This window comes from Myotis yumanensis, unplaced genomic scaffold (genome assembly GCF_028538775.1).
Source record: "Myotis yumanensis isolate MYYU_CA2020_CCGP unplaced genomic scaffold, mMyoYum1.0.hap1 SCAF_1, whole genome shotgun sequence".
NCBI classification, from domain to species: Eukaryota; Metazoa; Chordata; class Mammalia; order Chiroptera; family Vespertilionidae; genus Myotis; species Myotis yumanensis.
This window is the reverse complement of record NW_027223752.1, coordinates 104,824,422-104,848,709: the sequence shown is the minus strand read 5'-3', so window position 1 is coordinate 104,848,709 and position 24,288 is coordinate 104,824,422. Positions and strand designations below refer to the sequence as shown.

General features: G+C 40.5%; 1 protein-coding gene across 9 annotated transcripts in view; it reads right to left on the bottom strand.

Moving 5' to 3' along the window:
• The window catches only part of ZEB1 (zinc finger E-box binding homeobox 1), a 298,099-nt gene that overhangs the window by 95,718 nt on the left and 178,093 nt on the right, over positions 1–24,288 (bottom strand). For all 9 annotated transcript variants that reach the window (XM_070428874.1, XM_070428892.1, XM_070428918.1 and 6 more), the window contains one exon: positions 6,579–6,779. In XM_070428874.1, coding sequence (XP_070284975.1) covers positions 6,579–6,779 — 201 coding nt within the window. The remainder of the gene's footprint in view (positions 1–6,578; positions 6,780–24,288) is intronic.

The window sequence follows — 24,288 nt, the reverse complement described above, 5'->3', positions numbered from 1 at the left end:
ATAGAAATGTACACTTGAAACCAATATAATCATATTAACCAATGCCACCACAATAAATTTAATTTAAAAAGCACCATATAATCTGTTTTAACCATATTCTACAAATGCAACATTTTTATCATTCATTATAAAATTTCTTCATTTTCATTACGATTTCTGCATTGACCCATGAACATGCATTCAAAATGTTTCTTAAAATTTCCAAGCTTAGTTTTTATTTTATTATTTTCTAGCTTAATTGTATTATGTTCAAGGAATATGTTCTGTATAATTTTATCCTTTACAATTTGTTGAGATTTACTTTATTCCCCTGCCTATGCTCAAGTTTTATAAATGCTCCACAGTTGAAAAAAACATTTACTTTGCAATTACTATATATTTTACTCATATTTTCAAATCTTCTATATCCTCATTGATTTTGTGTGATTATTCTATCAGTGTCTAATCATGGTGTGTTAATTCTTCCACAGATTTGTCTTTTTCTCTTCGTATACTGCCTATTTTTCCTTAATATATTTTAGGCCCTATTATTAAGTACAAATACATTTAAAATAATATCTTATTAGTAAATTTAATCTTTCATCATTATAATGCTTTTGTCCTTAAAGCTGACATCATCTGAAATTAATTTTAGCTATATATATTTTTTGTTAGCATTTTCATGAGAAATACTATGTGATTTTTCTCTTTACTATATATTGGCCATTTTCTTTGCTCTTCCTACATCTCAGACCTCCTATCAAAGATTTTTTTCATCATGCCTAAAAGATATCCTTTAGAATTTGCTTTTAGTAAGGGTCTACTATTAACACATTTTCTGTTTTCATTGCCTGAAACTTGTCTGAAATAATTACCTTATTTCATCTTTTTTCTTTAAAAATATTTTTGCTAAGTATAGAATTCTGTATTGAGAGACATCATTTTATTATGTCTGGTTTCCATTGTTATTGAGAATTTTGCTGTCAGTCTAATTGCCACTCTCTCAATCACAATCTGACTTTTTGAATTTGCTTTTAAGTTTTTCTTTTTGTCTTGAATGTTCTATTTTACCATAATGTGACTGGGGGTGGACTTATTTATCCTTCTTGAGATTTGCTGGGCTTCTCAATTTGTGGTCTGGTATCCTTCACTGGTTCTGAAAAAATCTCAGCCATTATCTCTTCAAATATTGCTGTTTCCCTCTGCTCTCTTTTCCTAGAATTAAGACATATATTGGAGGAGAAACCAACATGGCGGCATAGGTAAACACCGGAAATTGCTGCTCCGCACAACCACTTCAAAAATACAACTAAAAGACAAAATGGACATCATCCAGATCCACAGGAAGGCTAGTTGAGTGGAAATTCTACAACTAGAAGGAAAGAGAAAAGCTCACTGAGACCCAGAGGAGGTGCGAAAGTAAAGTGCAGAGGTATGGAGGCGCACGTGGAAAGGGCTGGCAACTGAGGACCTGGTTGTCTTTTTCAATCGGGAGGGAGTTTCAAGCTCCTGACTGCTCTGAACTCCAGTTCGGGGCGAGTCTCTGGGGACCCAGACTCATATGGGGAGAAACTGGACTGTCTGGCAGCAGGCGGAACTCGAGGGCAGCTTTCTCTCAGAGGTGCTTCAGTGATTACCGTGGGACACTGAGATGCGGGGCCTCTTAGGGTAGGACTGAGGAGCAGCCATAGCTGCTTCCTCCACCCTGTTGATCCTCTGAGACCCCGCCCCACCCAAGCTGTGCGCAGAGGCTTTTGCACATGAAAGGCCTGGCCCTTTGCAATCTGAAAATTACCTAACAAACTGCAGCTGAGTCAGAGAGACCCAGAACTTCCAAAAGAAACCCAAAGCACCACAGCAGCTTGCATTGCTTCACAGCTGGGCCTCATCTGGGCACCTCCAAACCCCAAACAAAGAAGAGGAATCTGCAGATCTCTCCATAGCTCCTGCTGGGTAGCCTCAGGCAGAGGCTAAATTAGCACCTCCTTAGATCCAAGAGCCGGTGTACCCAGTGGTCAGAGTGGGACCATCCAGATTACAACTCCTCAGGTCCATAAAGGACACACTCAGGGGGCAGACTCAGTGAGCACCAAAGCTCCCCTGAAGCAAGTCTTGCCCCAGAAGGGTGTCTCCAGCACACAAGTTCTCCCACTGCAGACACAGCTGATTCTCACAGCCAATTGGCCTGGAGGTCAATTCCTCCCAGGGATACCTACAACAATCAAGGCTTAACTAAAACAAGACTGTGCACAAAGCCCACAAAGGGGTGCACCAAGAGTGTCCACCTCAGGTAATTGGGGAGGCTGAGCCACTGGGCCCTATAGCACACCTAGCACAGAAAGCCACTCTATCAACACAGGGAAGCAGCCAAAATGCAGAGAAAAAGAAACAGGTCACAAATGACAGAAAGGGAGGAAAGCAAACTACTGGATATAGAGTTCAAAACCACGGTTTTAAGGTTTTTCTAGAAACAGCCAATAAATTTAGTGAGACCCTCAAGAAATCTAGTGAGACCCTCGAGGTTATGAAAAAGGACCAACTAGAAATTAAGCATACACTGACTGAAATAAAGAATATTATACAGAGTTCCAACAGCAGACTAGAGAATCGCAAGAATCAAGTCAAAGATCTGAAATACCAAGAAGCAAAAAACACCCAACCAGAAAAACAAAAAGAAAAAAGAATCCAAAAATATGAAGATAGTGTTAGGAGCCCCTGGGACAACTTCAAGCATACCAACATCTGAATTATGGGGGTGCCAGAAGAAGATAGAGAGCAAGATATTGAAAACCTATTTCAAGAAATACTGACAGAAAACTTCCCCTACCTGGTGAAAGAAATAGACTTACAAGTCCAGGAAGCGCAGAGAACTCCAAACAAAAGGAATCCAAAGAGGACTACACCAAGACACATCATAATTAAAATGCCAAGAGCAAAAGACAAAGAGAGAATCTTTAAAGCAGCAAGAGAAAAACAGTCAGTTACCTACAAGGGAGTACCCATACGACTGTCAGCTGATTTCTCAACAGAAACTATGCAGGCCAGAAGGGAGTGGCAAGAAATATTCAAAGTGATGAATAGCAAGAACCTACAACCAAGATTACTTTACCCAGCAAAGCTATCATTCAGAATTGAAGGTCAGATAAAGAGCTTCACAGATAAGAAAAAGCTAAAGGAGTTCATCACCACCAAACCAGTATTATATGAAATGCTGAAAGGTATCCTTTAAGAAGAGGAAGAAGAAAAAGGTAAAGATTCAAATTATGAATAACAAATACACATCTATCAATAAGTGACTCTAAAAATCAAGTGAATAAATAATCCGATGAACAGAATAAACTGGTGAATATAATAGAATTAGGGGCATAGAAAGGGAGTGGACTGACTATTCTCAGGGGGAAAAGGGGTGTGGGAGGTTCGGGAAGATACTGGACAAAAATCGTACACCTATGGATGAGGACAGTGGCGGGGGGGGTGGGGTAATGGCAGAGGGTGAAGTGGGAACCGGGTGGAGGGGAACTATGGGGGGGGGGGGAGAGGAACAACTGTAATAATCTGAACAATAAAGATTTAATATAAAAAAAACAAAAATAAAAAGGCAGGGAAGGGTATTAAGGGGGAAAGCAGACAACAGTATGGTGATTGATTACAAGAGGGAAAAGGGGCGCAGAAGGTAAAGGGTGGGTAAATGGTGACAAAAGAGACTTAACTTGGGGTAGTGAACACACAATACAATATACAGGTGATGTATTATAGAATTGTACACTTGGGACCTATCTAATTTTATTAACCAATGTTACCCCAATAAATTCATTAAAAAATGTTTTTAAAGATATTTGGGGAAAAAAACACCGATTTTCCTCTGAGACCAAGATAAGCACAATCTCCCTCAGACATTAGACGTCGACAGCCTATTGGGCAGTCCAGTTTCCTGGTTCATTTTACTGCCATTTACTGAATGCCGGCCATGTGTCAGACGAATAAGCTATGACACCCCTGCCATCCCCAAGCCCGCAGTCCAGGAAGGGAACCCAGACATGTAAACAAACAATTGCAATCTGTGTTGGAGGTATGCACTGTAATAACAGTGAAAATAAAACCTATAGACGCATAAAGGGGAATATTCTTCAGTGCTGTTCCTGGAGACATTTATATTCACTCCATTGGACAGGGACTATTTTATCAGTGATGTATCTCAGGCATAAAAGAAAGTGCCTAGCACCTGTAATGAGTAGATGCCTAATAAATGTTTGGTTTTTGTACTAAAAAAAAGACATATATTGGACCTTTTAACTCTATCCTTCATGTTTACTATTCTTCTTTTATTTTCCTATTTCTGCCTGAGTTATTTTAGTACAATTTCCCCCACATTTCAATTAATTAATTCTTTCTTCAATTCTGTTTACTTTGTGGTTAAATCCATCCTTTGAACTTCAATTTCTATTATTTTATTTTTTCATTCTTAGAAGTTTCATTTGATTCCTTTAAAATTTGTCTATTCTTTCTTTAAACATGACAGTCATTTTATAATGTCTCAGATAACTCTAGTAATTAACATCTTTATGATCAGTTTCTGCTCCTTTTATTTTTGATTATTCTCACTCATGTTGGTGCCTTCTTGCTGAGTTATTTGGGAGACTTCTATAGTGTTAGGAGGAAGGTATGTTCTTCCAAAAGATTTGTATTATCTTCTTGGTACCTATAGGTATTAGCCACAGTTCCAATTTAAAGGCAATCATGGCTTCAGATTTATCAAGCTATCCAGTAATGTGAATCTGAGGTGCAAATCAATGCAAGACACTTCATGATTACTACTTCTCAGAGACAATTCTCCACTCCCCCAATCCCTAACCAAGGCAATTTTATCTGCTAACTCATGAGAATGGTAGGGATGAGAGATGGTTTGCTTTTAGTTCATCATATAATCCACGTGTAATCCCATACTATGGGAGAATCTGTAATTAAACATTTTGATGGTCCAAGGCTTTGTTTCTTCTCAGAGACCTGAAAACCGTATCTTATATTGCCTTGATTAGGTAAATGTCTTTAAGGTCAAAGAATCTACTACGCTGTGCTCCGCTAACCTCTATGGGTTCCTGTGTTCACTTAGATTTTGATCTGTTGTTGTCTTACTGTCTAGTTAGCTCTTTAAAGCTTTCAAGAAGATTTATTTATTTTTGAATATAACATCAGGCAATTAGATTGACATTAGTTATTTTCAGTGAGACAGTTCAAATAATCTATCCCAATATATTTTCAGAAAAAGAACCTTTCAAAGATTTTTCATCTTTTTGTCTCCATCTATCTCATTCTCCTTATCGCCTCCATTTCCATACAAATCATTTCCTATTGCTTCCATAATAAGACTTTGGCTCAACTACACTAATGGATCAATTTTGGCCACAGATAAAAAATACATAAGAAACCTTTGCTCCCAAAAGTTTTGAGCTCAATATTAAATGTTTAACAGGTTAATATCACTGCCATTAACCAGTTGTGATAATTAATAAGCATATTAACTTCTCTGGGTTCTATTTTCCAGAAACCTAGGAGTTATGTCAGTCCTTCCCTCTTAGTTACTTTCCATATAAAATCAACCAAATATTTTATGTCCTACCTCCTATAGTTCTGTCAAATCTCTCCCCTTTATTCCAAGCCCAATGGCTACTATTTCTTTAGTTCAAGAACTCATAATTTCCTGAATTCTTATAGCCTCCTTACTGAAGGCACTGCCTCCTGCCTCTAGACTCACTTCCCTCTAAAATTCTTCTCCATATCGCTACTAAACTTATTTCTAAGGTAAATATGCATGATGTTATTTTCAAAACTTCCAGAAATAAGTTCAAATTCCCTGATGTAGCACACAGTGCCCTTCCTATTCTTTCCTTCTTTAGTTCCTTGATCTCAATTTCTGCAAACATCATTTGTTCAAAACTTAATGGTTTCATGCATGTTGTATCTTCTGCTTGAAGCACCTTCTATTCCTTGTTTTTACCTAATTAACCTCTACTGATGTTTTGTATCTCAAGACCGCTGTTTCATTCAGAAACTCTTCTAGGACTTCTCTCTCAAATTTGGATCTCTCTCTCTCTCTCTCTCTCTCTCTCTCTCTCTCACACACACACACACACACACACACGTATATATGAAGAGTGAGAGGGAGGGAGAAAAAAAGAGACAGGCTGGCTTACAAACACTAAAAATACTCCAATTATTTATTTGTGTTTGAGATTTTTGTATATTAAATTGTTATAATTTCACTGCACCAAAATATATATTTTTGGTTTTTAAGTAGATTCTTCATTTGAGGTCACAATATGAAATTAAATATAGGTTCAATTATATTGACAGCATATGAAAAGCTTGATTCTCTTAAAAAATCTACTAGAATTCAAAATTATATGCATTATACATTTGGTCATAATAACTTTATTATTCTGCTACATAATCTACTTTTTTGGTAAATAGAAGGATAACTTGATTAATAAACAAATAAACTTAAAGTTCATTTCAAATTTTTCATTTAATTTATATTTTTAGTTAATATATTTTTTAAAGAATAAAGAGAATAGAATATTACAAAACAAAATTAAACTTGCCATCATCCTCCCAGCAGCTCTTCGCATTCCCTTCCCTTTCGCTCCTCCCTGGTAACACTGTCTGGTCTGTTGGCAGGTCATCTTCTGGCATACCACCTTCACAATCTGCGGCATCTGTAATACTTTCTTCTTCCACAATATGGAGCTTGTCTTCATCATCTGAATCTGAATTTGTTTCTACCACAGTATTATAATTTGTTACTGTAACACAAATAAGAAAAAAATAGTCAAAACCAACTAGTGTAAAAATCAGTTTTTACACTTCAGTAAAAATAAATTTTAAAAGTACAACAGATTGTGATTCAATAATATTTCTTGTAGTAGCTACACTTTTTGAATACTTACTATATGTAAAAGTGATTTATAAATAGTAACTCATTTAATTCTTATAGCAACCTTATGAAATAGAGAACTATCTACCATCTGCTACTTATATCCTTGTTTTACAGAAGTAGAAACCAAGACATATGGAAGGTAAGTAACTTGTTTAAGTAAGATGCAACCAAGAAGTGGCAGGGCCAGGATTTGAACTCTAGCATTCTGATTTCATTAGCTGTGCTGTTGAATACTACATTAAGCATGTTATCCTCTCCAATCACAGTGAGCTTATTCTATATGATACTGTTCATGCACAATTAGGGCTTCAAATCTTTAAAGCATCATAACTTAAGACAAGACTTCAGCTCCTTTATTTAAATAACAATACACGATCAAATTTACCATAATAAAAAGTATTTTAAAGTTATCAATTAAATCCATGCATTACTGGAGAGAAAGGGGAAAAAAAGAAGCTTTTCTTTGTTTATATAACTAAGCAATGATTACTTCTAGTTCTTTCCATTTCTTCCTTCAATTTTCCAACCATTCTTGATAGAATATAATCACCTAAATGCTTAAATGATATGCATATATATCCTCCTTTCCATATGAATACACCCCCCTAAGAACATAAAAGAAGAAATACAATAAAAAGTATGAATGTACATGTTGAGGTGAGTAAAAAGAACCAAAAATATCCAAAGCTCCTCTTATAGACCTTGGGAAGACCCTTCTGTCCAAAAGACTAGTGGAGTTATTACCCTTTTGCCTACTTGAGGAATTCTTCAATATCTTGTGTCATAAGAAAAATATAAAGTTTTGTGTCATTAATACTTTAGTGTGAATACATTTTCCAGATCTTTCCCCAAGAGCACATCATTGTCTAATATTATTGTAAAAGTAATATATGTTCATTGGAAAAAAGGCCAGACAATAAATAACATGTAAAATTAGTAAAAGCCCAACGCCCCCAATTTTTTCTTCACCTCTCTCTTTAAAGGTAACAATAACAGCAAATTTCATCAATTAATTTATACACTAAGTAGTATGATACTAATCACTTTATATATCTTATTTAACTGTAATACATATCTCACCTTATACACATATGCATTTTATATTTAATATAAATATTATACATAAATGTCTGTATGGATATTTAATAAACATATCTAGAATCATATTATATGCTTTGCCACGTAGTTTTCTGCCACTGAACATATTTTGGAAACTTTTCTATGTGAGTATATGTGGAGCTTTATCTTTTTTTCTGGATGGCTACACAATATTTCACTGTACAGACATAATTTAACTAATCACCTATTCATAAAATTTAGTTTCTTTCTAGTGTTTAAGCATTAGCAACAATGTCATAATAAATTTTCTTATAAATATATCTTTGGTCATTCCTTAAATACACTTGTCAGTAGGGGTGGGATTGCTTAGTCAAAGGGAAAACTTATTAGATAGATATGGAGACATGGGGAATCCTTATTCCAGCCACACTATAAGCAGGGAAAATTGTGAAATTGCGTGTGGGTGGGTAAAAGGAATGATTCTCAAAGGATGGTCCACAGTTGGAACAATGGTTTCTTGATGAGCCTTTAACTGAGAGTAAGATGCAAATACATGTGTATGTGTGTATGTTTGTGTGCATATACTAGTATATGCATAAATTTTTAGGAACCGGTCTGGCAAATAATGCACCATGCTATTCACTTTCATTTTTATTTTCAGGACTCCTTATTAGTAACCTACTAAACGATTTACTAAAGTCATTTAGAGTTGCTCTGATATGTATTCATTTATATGCTACATGCATTAGACAATATTTACTCTTTACTGAGGATCAATCAATTCTGTATTCCTTGAGATCTGGCTACCACATTGGCTCATTGCAAAGCTCTCACTATGCATGGATAGTTGAAATTCCTACTATTTTGTGAAGGGAGATATTAGTGCTTCTTTAGTATCTTGAGTTGACCATCTATATCTACACTAATAAAAGAGAAACATGGTAATTAGTGTACGACCGCTACCCTTCCCATTGGCTAATCAGCATATCCTTATGCAAATTAACTGTCAGCCAAGATGGCGGCTGGCAGCCAGGCAGCTGGAAGCGAACATGAGGCTTGCTCCAGTGACCGCAGACTCCAACGTTCCCCGCCTGACTTGCCGGCCTCTGAGCTGGCAGTCTGAAACATTCTAACAAATATAGCCGGGATCTCAGAGCTGGAGTTATACATTGTTTCGATTATAGAACCGAAACAAACCAGATACCTGCTCTCAGAGCTAGAGCCAGAGCTAAAGCTGGCCCAGAATAAAAAAAGAAAAAAAAAGAAAAAAGGAGCGGTTGGGAGCTTCAGTCAATTGCTAGCCTGAAAGCAGCCCTCAGCCCCTCACCCAGACTGGCCAGGCACCCCAGTGGGGACCCCCACCCTGAAGGGTGTGTGACCAGCTGCAAACAGCCATCATCCCCTCATCCAGGCTGGCCAGGCACCCCAGTGGGGACCCCCACCTTGATCCAGGACACCCTTCAGGGCAAACCAGCCGGCCCCCAGGCCTCTATCCTATATAGTAAAAGGGTAATATGCCTCCCAGCACCGGGATCAGCGGACCCATGAGGCCTCCTGGCACCGGATCAGCGTGACAGGGGGCAGCGCCCAAACCCCCTGATCGCCCTGTGGCTCTGTGTGTGACAGGGTGCGGCATCCCAACCCCCTGATCGGCCCTGCTCTGTGTGTGACAGGGTGCGGTGCCCCAATCCCCCCTCCCCCACAGGCCCTGCTCTGTGTGTGACAGGGTAGAGCCATAACCTCCCCATCGGCCCTGCCCTAAGTGTGACAGTGGCTGCGCCCCAACCCCCTGATTGGCCCTACTCTGTGCATGACAGGGGGGAGCTCCCCAACCCCCTGAGGGCACAGGCCGGGCTGAGGGCCCCCCTCTTCCCCCCCCCCCCTCGAGTGCACAAATTTTTGTGCACTGGGCCTCTAGTATATATATATAAAAGCCTAATATGCAAATTGTCCCCTCGGGAGTTCGACCGGGAGACCAGGAGTTCAATCACTTGCTATGACATGCAGTGACTACCAGGGGACAGTGCTGAATGAAGGAAGGCCCCAGCCAGCAGCTGGAAGGAAGTCCCTGGCCAACAGCCGGAAGGCCCCCATCAGCCCTGATCGCCAGCCAGGCCTAGGGACCCTACTGGTGCACAAATTTCACGCACCAGGCTTCTAGTAGTTTTATATTGGTGCTATTATTGCATTTAATGACATAATATGGTAGGTTAGCTTTATCATTATCAATTCTGTTAGTTTTAGGTTGTTTGGTTGATCCTAGATTATATAATGAACACATATACATTTAGAGTATTTGGGGGCTTCAAATTTCTCAGTAATTAGGCTTTAATATAGAACATATGCATTATAGTTCAAATATTAACTTGAATGATTCATAGTTTTCACTAAGTTTTTTTTTACCTTCAACTGTAGGTGTTTTATTCTGCCTGAATCAGCTGTAGCTCAAAGTACTCTTTGAGAATACCTGTCACTTTCTAAGGCTCTACTAAAACTCCTTCCAAAGAGATTGTATATAGTATATAGTTATTGTGTGAATTTCCCCAAGCATATTTTGAGTTTGAGGTATAAAACTTGAAGATATATAAAAGCACTACATTTTATTGGCTAAGATGGGAAAAAGACCAATATTTTCCAAGCTTTCTCACTGTCTTCTGCTTCACAGTTACTTAACTGAGAGAAAAAGCAGTGAAAATCACTTATACTGATTATCATCTGTTATATAACAGGCAAGCTACCTAGTGTTTCTGAATCTGCACAGCTAATTTTAAAAACAGGATCCCAGCATCAAAAGCATAGAGAATAATGCAGGCCATTGATGAATTCTAATAGCCAGTGAAAGTGTCAGTTATTTCAATTGTCTGCCCATCTATTGCCATATCTTTATAATGTTTAACCTTTGACTAAAAAATATAACAAAATATAATTTGCCGAAAGAGCAGTATATTCTTAATCATAGGTGATCAGCAACTTTTGGTCCTGAGATGGTTTTAAAAAAATCCTTACCAGGGATATATTTACTGATGAGAGGAGAGGGGGAGAGGGGGAAAGGGGAGAGGGGAGAGGGGAGAGGGGAGAGGGGAGAGGGGAGAGGGGAGAGGGGAGAGGGGAGAGGGGAGAGGGGAGAGGGGAGAGGGGAGAGGGGAGAGAAACATCGATTGGTTGCCTCCAATCCACGACCCAACTGCAGATAGAACCTGCAACCTAGGTATGTGCCCTCACCAGGAGTAGAACCCACAACATTTTTGGTGTATGGGATGATGCCCCAACCAACTGGACCATCTGTCTGGGGCAGGTCCTGAGTTTTAATTAAAATAATAAAATTTCAAGAGAGTAAAGATAAAAGTAAATAGAAAAGGTAAGTAGTTTTTAAATCTTTAAGCATAATTTACCATTCACAATATGAATTTAAATTTCAATAGAAAATGGTTAACATTTTCAATACAGTCTTATGGTCACCAGATTGTGGTTAAGGACACATTGACTTCTTGGTGGCAGTTCTTGTTGGTATTATTTGCTAACAGTTAATGCCTGATATAACAGTATCCACACTGTATAAGGTAGTTGTGAGGGGCTAATAATTTTAAAGTGTCTTGCACAAAGTAAAGACTATACAAGTGTTTGCTATAATAATCATCTCACTGAATTGAGAGAGAGAGAGAGAGAGTGAGAGAAAGAGACACACTAAGTAACCTGGCTGAGATTATATAGCTACTAGCTGTACCCGAGCACGCGTTGCTGTGGCTCAATCTGGTTAAATGGAAAAGAAAGAAAAGAGAAAGTGCACGTTTCTAATATGTTTAATTTCACAATGCTTGTGGGTATACAATATTTTTTGTTGTTCCATTGTCTGTGCAGATATAGAGATTGTCTGGTTTGCCGACTCTAGAACACGCAACATATAATTGTCCATGTGAGAAGCAATCCGTGTCTAGATCTAAACCGCACAATTCTAAAGATTGGCCCTGAGCTTTGTTGATGGTGATTGCAAACGCCAATCGAATTGGGAATTGCAATCTCTTAAATTGAAATGGCATATCCGTTGGAATCATAGGAATGCGAGGAATGAGGACAACTTCATCTTTGAAAGGTCCTGTCAAGATTGTTGCTTCTACGACGTTGCTCATTAATTTTTTTACTGCAAGCCACGTGCTGTTGCAAAGCTTTGGCTGGTTGATATTTTGCAATATGATAATTGGCACGCCGATTTTCAATTGCAGTACATGCAGTGGCATCCCTGGCAGATCGAGTGAATTCAAAAATTCTGTTGGATAGTTAACCGCTTCATCTGCTTCCACAACAGTGTCGACGGACTTGTATGTGACTGCCTTGCTTTGAATGTTAGACTGAATAATATTGTTAAGTTCGTAGACGTCTTTGTTCTTGGCTGCAAGAATAGCTCGTTCACTTAGCCAATCGTGATTCTTATAATTGGTTTGAATATTAGGAAATACTTTTTCAACCAATTCTTCTTTTGACGTCACTAAATTGCAGAAGTTATGAGGCAATGAAATTAGTCCTGAGGTCAGATCAACCGGCACCTTTCCGTTCCCAATTTCCAGTAATTGATGTGAGAATATCTCAGCTGATCGATCGTTTTGCAGCTGGACATGCATATTTGTAGTTAATTTTATTTACAATTTATAATTGTAAACAGAAACATTGAAATGGAATCGTAAAATATTTAGTATATCGTGTATTGCTTTTACGTCCAACAGATGGCGCTGTTTTTCAAAAAAGCATGTTTTTACCTGTCACAGGTGTGACATCTATATAATAGTATATATATAGGTATATAAAAACACGCGCGTATTTAAATGCAACGTTGTGTCAAAATTTCAAAGCAATCGGTGAAGAACTTTCAGAGATTTAAGATTTTGAACAAATGAACATTTACATTTTTATTTATATAGATTAAATTGTAGAGCTGGACTCAAATCCTGGTCTACATGATTCCATAGTCATATTATTTTTTTTAAATTAAAATATCTTTATTGTTGAATGTACTACATATGTCCCTCCTTTTCCCCCATTTGCCCCTTCTAGCACACCCTTGCCCCTGCCATTTGTCTGTGTCCATGGGTTATGCATATATATGCATACACGTTCTTTGGCTGATCTCTTCGCACACTCCCACCTTCCCTCTGAGATTTGACAGTCTGTTCCATGCTTCTATGTCTCTGGATCTATTTTATTCATCAGTTTATTTTGTTAATTAGATTCCACATATGAGTGAGATCATGTGATACTTGTCTTTCTTTGATTGGCTTATCTCACTTTACATAATATTCTCTAGGTCTCTCCATGCTGCCTCAAAGAGTAAGAGAACCTTCCTTTTTTACTGCTCCATAGTATTCCACTGTGTAAATGTACCACGGCTATTTTATCTGAGGGCACTTGGGCTGTTTCCAGATCTTAGATTTTGTAAATAATGATTCTATGAATATAGGGGTGCACATATTCTTTCTGATTGGTGTTTTGGGTTTCTTAGGATATATTCCCAGAAATGGGATCACTGGGTCAAATGGCAGTTTCATATTCAAATTCTTTAGGAAACTCCATACTGTTTTCCATAATGGCTGCACCAATATGCATTCTCACCAGCAGTGTACTAGGGTTCCCTTTTCTTCACATCCTCTCTAGCACTTGTCATTTGTTAATTTATTGATGGTAGCCATTCTGACAGGTGTGAGGTGATACCTCATTGTGGTTTTAACTTGCAACTCTCTGATGATGAGTGACTTTGAGCATTTTTTCATATGTCTCTTGGCCATCTGTATGTCCATTTTGGAGAAGAGGCTATTTAGGTCCCTTGCCCATATTTTAATTGGATTGTTTGTCTTCCTTTTGTTAAGTTGTATGAGTTCCTTATAAATTTTGGATATTAACCATTTGTCAGATGTATCATTGGCAAATGTGTTCTCCCAAATATGTAAAGTGGGCTCCTTTTATACTATGTTGATGATTTCTTTTTCTGTGCAGAAACTTTTTATTTTGAGGTAGTTGCATTTGTTTATTTTCTCTTTAGTTTTCCTTGCCCTAAGAGATTTATCCTCAAACATATTGCTACCATAGATGTCTGAGATTTTTCTGCCTATAGTTTCCTTCCTTCCTTCCTATTACCATTTATTGAAGAGACTGTCCTGACTCCATTGTATGCTCTTGCATCTTTTGTCAAATATTAATTGAGCATAGTGGCTTGGGTCAATTTCTGGGTTCTTTGTTTTGTCCCATTGATCTATATGCCTCTTCTTGTGCCACTACCAGGCTATTTTTATTACAGTGGCTTTCCAGTATAACTTGTGATCCCTCCAACTTTGTTTTTCTTTCTCAAGATTTCTGCGGCTATTTGGGGTCTTTTTTGGTTCCATATAAATTTTTGAAGTATTTGTTATAGATCTGTGAAATATAGATCTGTTATAGATGCTGTTGGTATTTTAACAGGGATTGAACTGAATCTATAGATTACTTTAGGTAGTATGGACATTTTAATGATGCTAATTCTAACAATGAATGAACATGGTATATTCTTCCACTTGTTTATAACTTTCTATATATCGTTTTTCAATGCCTGTAATTTTGTGAGTACAAGTCTATTACTTCCTTGGTTAAGTTTATTCCTAAATAACTTAATTTTTTTCTGCAATAGTAAAAAAGATTTGTTTAGTTTTTCTTTCTGACAATCAATTATTTGTGTATAAATGCCATTGCTTTCTGGGTGTTGAATTTTATCCTGCTACATAGATGTAATCCTTTATTAAATCTAATAAGTGTTTTGGTGGAGTCTTTAGGGTCCTCTATGTATAATATTATGTCCTTTGTGAATAATGAGTTTTACTTGCTCCTTTCCAATTTCAATGGCTTTTAATTTTCCTTCTTGTCTGATCGCTGTGGCTAGGACTTCCAGTACTATGTTGAATAAGAGTGGTGAGAGTGGGCATCCCTCTCATGTACCAGTTCTTAGGGGAAATGGTTTTAGTTTTTGACCATTGAGTATGATGTTGACTGTAGGTTTATCATATATGGTCTTTATCATGTTGAGGTATGATCCCTCTATTCCCTCTTTGCTGAGAGGTTTTTTTTTTTTTTAATTGGTGTTGGATTTTGTCAAATGCTCTTTCTGCATCTACTAATATGATCATGATTTTTGTCTTTTAATTTGTTTATGTGCTATATCACACTTATTGATTTGAAAATATTGTACTAACTTTGAATCCCTGGAATAAATCTCCCTTGGTCATGGAGTATGATCTTTTTAATATATTGCTGAATCTGACTTGCTAGTATTTTGTTGAGGATTTTAGCATCTATGTTTATCAGGAATACTAGAGGCCGGTGCACAAAAATTTGTGCACTCAGGGGGGTCCCTCAGCCCGGCATGAGCCCTCTTGCAGTCTGGGACCCCTTGGGGGATGTCCACCTGCTGGCTTAGGCCCACTCCCTGGGGGGATCAGGCCTAAGCTGGCAGTCAGACATCCCTCTGGCAGCCCGGGAACCCTCGGGGGATGTCCACTTGCCAGCAGGGAGCAGGCCTTAGCTGCAGTTGGACATCCTTAGCACTGCTGAGTAGGCGGGAGAGTTCCCGCCACCACCACTGTTCTGGCAGCTGTCAGCCTGGCTTGTGGCTGAGCAGAGCTCCCCCTGTGGGAGCGCACTGACCACCAGGGGGCAGCTCCTGCATTGAGCATCTGCCCCCTGTTGGTCAATATGTGTCATAGTGACCAGTCATTCCCAGTTGTTCTGCTGTTAGGGTCAGTTTGCATATTACCCTTTTATTATATAGGATTGGCCTGTAATTTTCTTTCTTGTAGTGTCTTTATCTGGTTTTGCAATCTGGCCTCAGACAAAGAGGTAGGAAGTGTTCCTGTCTCTTGGATTTTTGGAAATAGTTTGAGTAGAATAGGTATTAGCTTGAATGTTTGATAAAACTCCCTGGTGAAGCTATCCAGACCAGGGCTTTTGTTTGCTGGGATTTTTAAATTATTATTTCTTCAATGTCATCAGTTGTTATTTGTCTATTCAGGTTTTATGATTCTGACTGAGTTTTGGAAAATTGTATTTTTCTAGGAATATGTCCATTTCATAAAGGTTGTTCAGGTTGCTGGAATATAGCTATTCATCATTTTTTATGATCCTTTGTATTTCTGTGGGTCAGTTGTTATTTCACCTCTTTTGTTTCTGATTTTATTAATTGGTTCCTCTCTCTTTGTTTCTTGATTAGTCTGGCTAAAGGATCATTAATCTTGTTTATCTTTTCAAAGAGCCAGCTCTTGGTTTCATTGATCTTTTGTATTGATTTTTTAGTCTCTATGTAATTTATTTCTACTCTGATCTTTATTATTTCCTTTCTCCTACTTACTCTTGGATTGTCTTGTTCTTTTTCTAATTCTTTAAGTTGAAAGGTTAAATATTTTGTTAATAATTGTTCTTGTTTTCTGAGGTAGGCCTGTAGTGCTATGAACTTACCTCTCAGGACTGCATATGCTATGTCCAATAGATTTTTGGTTGTTGTGTGTTCATTTTCATTTGTTTCCAGCAAGTTTTTTATTTATTTCTTGATCTCATTATTAACCTTTTCATTGTTTAATAACATGCTATTTAGTCTCTATGTGTTTAAATACTTTTGAGTGTTTTTACTGTAGTTGATTTCTAATTTCATTCCATTGTGATCTGAGAAGATGTTTGATATGATTTCAATCTTTTTGAACTTATACTTGTTTTGTGTCCCAATATGTGGTCTCTCTTTGAGGATGACCCATGTGCACTTGAGGAGAATGTATATTCTGGAGCTTTGGGGTAAAATGTCCTGTAAATGTCAATTAAACCCCTCTGATCCAGTGTGTCATTTAGAGTCACTGTTTCCTTGTTAATTTTTTTTGCCTGAAAGATCCATTTGTTGAAGTCAGTGGGGTGTTAAAGTCTCCTACTATGACTGTATTGCTGTCAATTTCTCCCTTAAAGTCCTCCAATAGCAATACATTCTTCAGTCATTAAGAATAAGTTAATCTAAATGCTTTATAAATAGGAAACTCCACCATACATTCTTTACTGTAGCTCTGAGTAGTGAATTGAACTGTGTAAGGGAAGAGACTGAGCGACAGAGGAGAGGAAGAGGGGGAAATTTTCACTTAAAGGTCTTTGATTCCTATCAAGTGATAACTGTGGCAACTGTTGAATAAAGTTACAGACTAAAGCCATGTTTCAATGATTTTGGGTATACAAAGGCTTTTCTTTCTTTCCAGAGGAGAAGTTCTGTTTATATCATGCCATTAACACATGCTTAAATATGTCATACTCATTCCTTCTGGACTCCCAAACACACACTTATGTGCATGGTAGAAAAGAAAGATAAAATCTGCCCAGCTGGTGTGGTTCAGTAGTTGAGCACAGACTTATAAACCAGGAGGTCATGGTCCAATTCCCAGTCACATTGTGGGCTCCATCCCCAGTAGGGGACATGCAGAAGGCAGCTGATTAATGATTCTATTTCAACATTTATGTTTCTATCTCTCTTTCCCTCTCCCTACCTCTCTGGAATTAATACAAATATATTTTAAAAACAGAAAGATAAAATCGCTTTTAGAAGACATAAGACTATTCCTTAAAAACTATCAGACTGCTTCAAACCAATTGTCCCATATACATTGGAATACCTACTGTCATAATTTAAGAAACATTTAGAAAAACAAATATAGTTTGAGTCATGTTCTCCAGAGTATTGGGATTATAGATTGATTAAGGAGTGGATATTTTACACATTTACACTATGCTGAAAACAACTTAGGCACAAAGGCTCTGAAATATGAAGATAAAAGTAGAGACACTGAATAAGTATTCCATTATTCTTCAACATCAGTTAGGACAAAAATAACTTATATATATATATATATATATATATATATATATATATATTAGAGGCCTGGTGCACAAAAATTTGTGCACTCGGAGGGTGAGGGGTCCCTCAGGCTGGCCTGGGCCCTCTTGCAGTCTGGGACCCCTGGGGGATTGGGCCTAAGCTGGAAATCAGACATCCCTCTGGCAGTCCGGGAGCCCTCGGGAGATGTACACTTGCCAGCAGGGAGCAGGCCTAAGCTGCAGTCGGACATCCTTAGCGCTGCTGAGGAGGCGGGAGAGGCTCCCACCACCACTGCTGTACTGGCAGCCATCAGCCTGGCTTGTGGCTGAGCAGAGCACCCCTGTGGGAGCGCACTGATCACCAGGGGGAAGCTCCTGTATTGAGCGTCTGCCCCTGGTGGTCAGTGTGTGTCATAGTGACCAGTCATTCCCAGTTGTTCTGCTGTTAGGGTCAGTTTGCATATTACCCTTTTATTATATAGGATAGAGGCCAGGTGCACGGGTGGGGGCCGGCTGGTTTGCCCTGAAGGGTGTCCTGGATCACAGTGGGGGTCCCCACTGGGGTTCCTGGCCAGTCTGGGTGAGGGGCTGAGGGCCGTTTCAGGCTGAGCAAGCCCACCCCAGCGAAGGAAGCTCCCAGCCTCTCCTTTTCTTTTTGTTCTGGGGTTTATTTACCTTCTATAATTAAGACTTTGTTGCTTTGAGTGGAGCTCAGAGCCAGCCCCAGCTGGCGGGAAGTTGGCTTCCTCCATCATTGGGGCAGCCAAGCCTCCTGCTTGCTCCTGCTCCGTGGCTGCCGGCCGCCATCTTGGTTGGGTTAATTTGCATATATTCACTCTGGTTGGCTGGGTTCGTGGCTTAAGGCATAGCAAAAGTATGGTCAATTTGCATGTTTGTCTTTTATTAGTGTGTGTGTGTGTGTGTGTGTGTGTATGTATGTATCCTATCTAATAAAAGAGAAACATGGTAATTAGCCTTACATCCGCTACCCTTCCCATTGGCTAATCAGGGCGATATGCACATTAACTGTCAGCCAAGATGGCGGCCGGCAGCCATGCACTGAAGCAAACAGGGAGGCTTGCTTGCTCCAGTGACGGCGGACTCCAACATTGCCCGCCTGACTTGCCGGCCTCTCAGCTGCAACTCTAAGCAACTATGTTGCAAATATAGAAGCTAAACAAAACCCCAGAAACCTGCTCTAGTCAGCCGGGCTTCAGCCAGCCGGACTGCAACATTGTATCAAATACAGAAGGTAAACAAAGGCCAGAAACCTGCTTTCAGCAGCCGAGGCCTCAGAGCTAAAGCTGGCCCAGAATAAAAAAAGAAAAAAGAAAAAAAGGAGCAGTTGGGAGCTTCAGTCACCCGCCAGCCTGAAAACGGCCCTCAGCCCCTCAGCGAGACTGGCCAGGCACCCTAGTGGGAACCCCCACCATAATCCAGGACACCCTTCAGGGCAAACCACCCAGCCCCCACCCGTGCACCAGGCCTCTATTCTATATAGTAAAAGGGTAATATGCCTCCCGGCACCGGGATCAGCAGAGCAGCGAGGCCTCCCGGCACCGGGATCAGCATGACAGGGGGCAGCGCCCAAACCCCCTGATCGCCCTGCGGCTCTGTGTGTGACGGGGGCGGGGCCACAACCTCCCTATCTGCCCTGCTCTGTTCGTGACAGGGCAAGGTGCCCCAAACGCCTGATCAGCTCTGCTCTGTGCCTGATAGGGGGGAGCTCCCCAACCCCCTGATCGCCCTGCGGCTCTGTGTGTGACAGGGTGCAGCGCCCCAACCCCCTGATCGGCCCTGCTCTGTGGGTGATAGAGGGTGGCGCCCCAACCCCCCCCCCCCCCAGGGCCCTGCTCTGTGTGTGACGGGGTAGAGCCTTAACCTCCCCATCCGCCCTGCCCTGATTGTGACAGTGGTGGCGCCCCAACCCCCTGATCGGCCCTGCTCTGTGTGTGACAGGGTGCGGTGCCCCAACTCCCCCCCCCCATGGGCCCTGCTCTGTGTGTGATGGGGTAGAGCCATAACCTCCCCATCAGCCCTGCCCTGAGTGTGACAGGGTGCGGCGCCCCAATCCCATGATCTGCCCTGCTCTGTGTGTGACAGGGGGCGGTGGCCCAACTCCCCTATTGGCCCTACTATGAGTGACAGGGGGGAGCTCCTCAACCCCCTGATGGGCCGTGCTCTGTGCGTGACAGGGGGGAGCTCCTCAACCCCCTGATCAGCCATGCTCTGTGTGTGACAGGGTACGTAGCCCCAACCCCCCTGTTGGGCCCTGCTCTGTGCATGACAGGGGGAAGCGCCCCAACCCCCTGATCCGCCCTGCTCTGTGTGTGACAGGGGGTGGCGCCACAACTTCCCTATTGACCCTGCCTTGAGTGTGACAGGGGGCGGTGCACCAACCCCCCAATCGGCCCTACCCTGAGCGTGACTAGGGGTGGCATCGCAACCTCCCGATCCGCCCTGCTCTGTGCATGACAGGGGACAGCACTCCAACTCCCCAATCGGCCCTGCTCTGAGCCCGACCAGGGGCTGCACCTAGGGATTGGGCCTGCCCTCTGCCACCTGGGAGCAGGCCTAAGCCAGCAGGTCATTATCTCCTGAGGGGTCCCAGACTGCGAGAGGGCACAGGATGGGCTAAGGCACCCCCTTCTCCCCCCCGAGTGCACAAATTTTGTGCACCGGGCCTCGAGTATATATATAGGCCTTCCTTCCCCAGCTGCCAGCACCAGCTTCCCTCTGGCACCTAGGACACGGGCTTCCCTCCAGTCACCATCAGGCACTCGGGACGTGGGCTTCCCTCGCAGCCCTGGCTTTCGCCAAGAGGACAGAAGGATATTTGGTCTAATTAGCATATTACGCTTTTATTATTATAGATATACACTGAGTGGCCAGATTATTATGACCACCTGACGTTTGTAGGCAAATTAGCTATAATTTCGTGCTGAAGTTGCTAGAGGGCCAGACCATTATAAATAAGGAAGCAGGTTGTTTACCATGACAGTAGAAGTGATTTTTTCTGAAGATATGGGTAAATAATGTGATTTAACAGCCTCTGATAATAACTAGGGGCCCGGTGCACGAAATTCATGCACGGGGGTGCGGGGGAGTCCCCTCAGCCCAATGTGCACCCTCTGTCACGTTCCGGGACCTTGGCCGCTTCGGGCCTAGGCGTGGGCCTACAGGCTTGGGCTGTGTCCTGGCTCCCGTGGATGCCTGTCCTGGGGACACAGGCCTTTTGGCACCAGCGTGCATGCAAGCAGCAGGAGAGCGAGAACCTCTCCCGGCGCCCATGCATGCACTCCAGTAGAGCGGGAGCTTCCCTAGCATCCGTGCGAGCCACCCCGACCCCAGCTCCCTGGCGCCTGTGCGCGCCACCCCACCCCGGCTCCCTGGCGCCTGCAAGCAGCCACGGGGTGGGAACTTCCACAGTGTTGCCATGGCGTCGGCGAGTGTCACCCCGCCCCTGGCTCCCTGGCGCCCGTGCACGAGCAAGTGGCTGTGGGGCCGGAACTTCCCCATCGTCACCTTGGTGATGCGGAGGAAGTACCTGCCCCACCCCCAGTACCTGTGTATGCAAATTAACTTGCCATCTTTGTCAGGTTAATTTGCATACTCACTTCTCATTTGCTGGTGGGTGTTGCTCCTGGGCATCACAGAGGGACAGTTAATTTGCATGTTTCTCTTTTACTAGTGTTTGTTTGTGTGTGTGTGTGAGTGGACAGATTATTATGACCACCCCATCAGTACTTCGTTGGGCCACCTTTTGCCTTCAATACTGCGGTGATTCTTCTTTGAATTGACTTCATGAGATATTGAAAGGTGATGCAAAGAATCTGACACCATGCCTGATGAATAGCACTGCCCAGTTCTGTGAGATTTGATGGTTGTGGAACCAGCTGCCTGATGGCTCTTTTAACTTCATCCCACAAATGCTCAATTGGATTGAGATCTGGTGATTTGGGGGGCCACCTAAGCAAGGTAAAGTCTCCCTCATGTTCTTGAAACCACTCCTGCACAATATGAGCACCGTGGCATGGCACATTGTCTTGTTGGAAGAAGCCATCTCCATTGGGATATGCCGTCAACATGATAGGATGAACTTGATCAGCAACGATACTTAGGTATGTGGTGCTATTCAGACGTTGTTCCACACAAATTAAAGGGCCCAAATCATGCCAGGAAACATGCCCCAAACCATAACACTGCCCCCACTAGCTTGAGGGTTGTACTCATGCATGTGGGGTGCATGCTTTCATGCTGTTTCCGCCAAATTCTCACTCTAGCATCTGCATGATGCAACTGGAAACTGGATTCATCAGACCACATGACTTTTTTCCAATGCTTGATTGTCCAATCCTTGTGTTCCTGTGCGAATTGGAGACGTTTTATCTTGGTAACTGCAGACAGCAAAGGTGTTCAAATAGGCCTTCGGCTTCCATATCCCATACGATGCAGATGCAGTGTACGGCTAATTTGCCTACCAACGTCAGGTGGTCATAATAATCTGGCCACTCACTTTCAAATATATCCCATGTTCAAAGGCTGTGAAATCACATTGTTTACCCATATCTTCAGAAAAAAATCACTTCTACTGTCGTGGTAAACAACATGCTTCTTTATTAATAATGGTCTGGCCCTCTAGCAACTTCAGTGTGAAATTATAGCTAATTTTCCTACAAACATCAGGTGGTCATATTAATCTGGCCACTCAGTGTATGTGTGTGTGTGTGTGTGTGTGTGTGTGTGTATAATTTTCTTTTCTTGAACAGAGTCCAGGCTTCCACACAGTAATATAGAATTATTTGTTGAATTGAATGTAGGGCCAAACCTCTCTTTTTCTGAGTGAAGAAATAAGTCAGTATACTTAAGAAGTATTACTGATAATTCAGGGAGATAAAGATAAAACTGCCATGATAAAGAGACAAGAAATTTGTAAATTAGCACATAAAATGGAAAGAAGTCTTTTGACAATTCATAGGTTCAGGGAAAACTTCTGCAAATAACCCTCCAGGAAAGGGGAGATTATATTGTCCATTAAGTCCCACTAACTCAGTGAGCTAATTTTGGCCAGTGTTAGTATAACTCTCAAAGAAGTAGGTACTACACCTACTGTAAATATTTGTTAATTTTGCGTTTGACCTAACTTATATATAATATTACTGTAAAATAAAAATTTTACTGTATAATAAGTATTATGAGGTAGTAATATACATATTTAATGTACTACATAATATAACATACAATGTGCATATTATCTAATTTTTAATTTAATTCCTTTAAAAAAAGGCATCATAATGATTTGCAGAGAGGTCCAAGAGCTATTAACATATTAGGATTTAATAAATACTAAAGGGTGACCAAATTTGGGGCAGGGAGTTCTTTTAATCCTCTATGTAAAATCTTTCTTAATCTAGGGTGCCTATTAAATTAAACAACAATCACAGCCTTTTTCTTTTTACATTTCCAAAATAATTTCACTTATTATAACTCCAAAGAAGTCAATGATTCTGAAATTTACCCCTGCAAAAGGGTAGGTTTTTTTTTAATGCCTTCAGTTACAAGCTATTAATAGAATGAAAACTGATAAGGCAAAGGCAGAGGAGAGGGTTGCCATCATGAAAAGAATCCCAGTTTTAATTTTCTCCCCTCTCTCATTACACAAAAATTACTAAGTGTTTATGGGATTTGTCTTTGGTACTATCTCATTCTTGTTCTGGTCTTTTCCCTAATCTCCATAGGTCTTCTGTCTATATGCCCCAAACAAGAGCTATCCCAAATTACCTTGTCCTTTCCCTGCCTTATTAACTCCCACTAACTCAGAGAGTTAATTTCGGCCAGAGTTAGTATAACTCACAAAGAAGTAGATGAAGCAATTAAAAAGCAAAGTTCTTATCAGATTAAACTAAATGCAATCCTAGGAATAGGTGGTTCTTTTATGTATAGGAGGAAAGTATCTGGACTGACACAATTCACACTAGATGACCAATAACTAATATTTCCTTCATAGATACAATCTGCATTTATAAAAAGGATGTTTTTTAATTTATGTAACTTGTTAGTTATGGAATACAGGCAGTATGACAAACCCAAGTAAAGACTGAAGATGAGATTAAAAATATGAATACAGAAACTGAGTCATATAATTAATAAATCAATCCAATAACCAGATCTTTATAGAATCAATGAAATTGATAAGTTGCCAGACCTCGTAATCCCAGAAAAACATAAGTAGCACAAATATTCAGTATTAAAATGCATATAGAGAAGTAACTACAAAGGAATGTAGAAACTTCATTTATAAATATTTTGTACAAGTCTAAGCTAATACATTTGAAAACCTGGATTAAATAACTTCTTCTAGGAAAATGTAAATGACTATAACTACAATTATTATTTTATGGAATTTATAGTTATAAGAAAGAGATCAAAGGTAGACAGACCATAGAATAAATTTAGGAAAC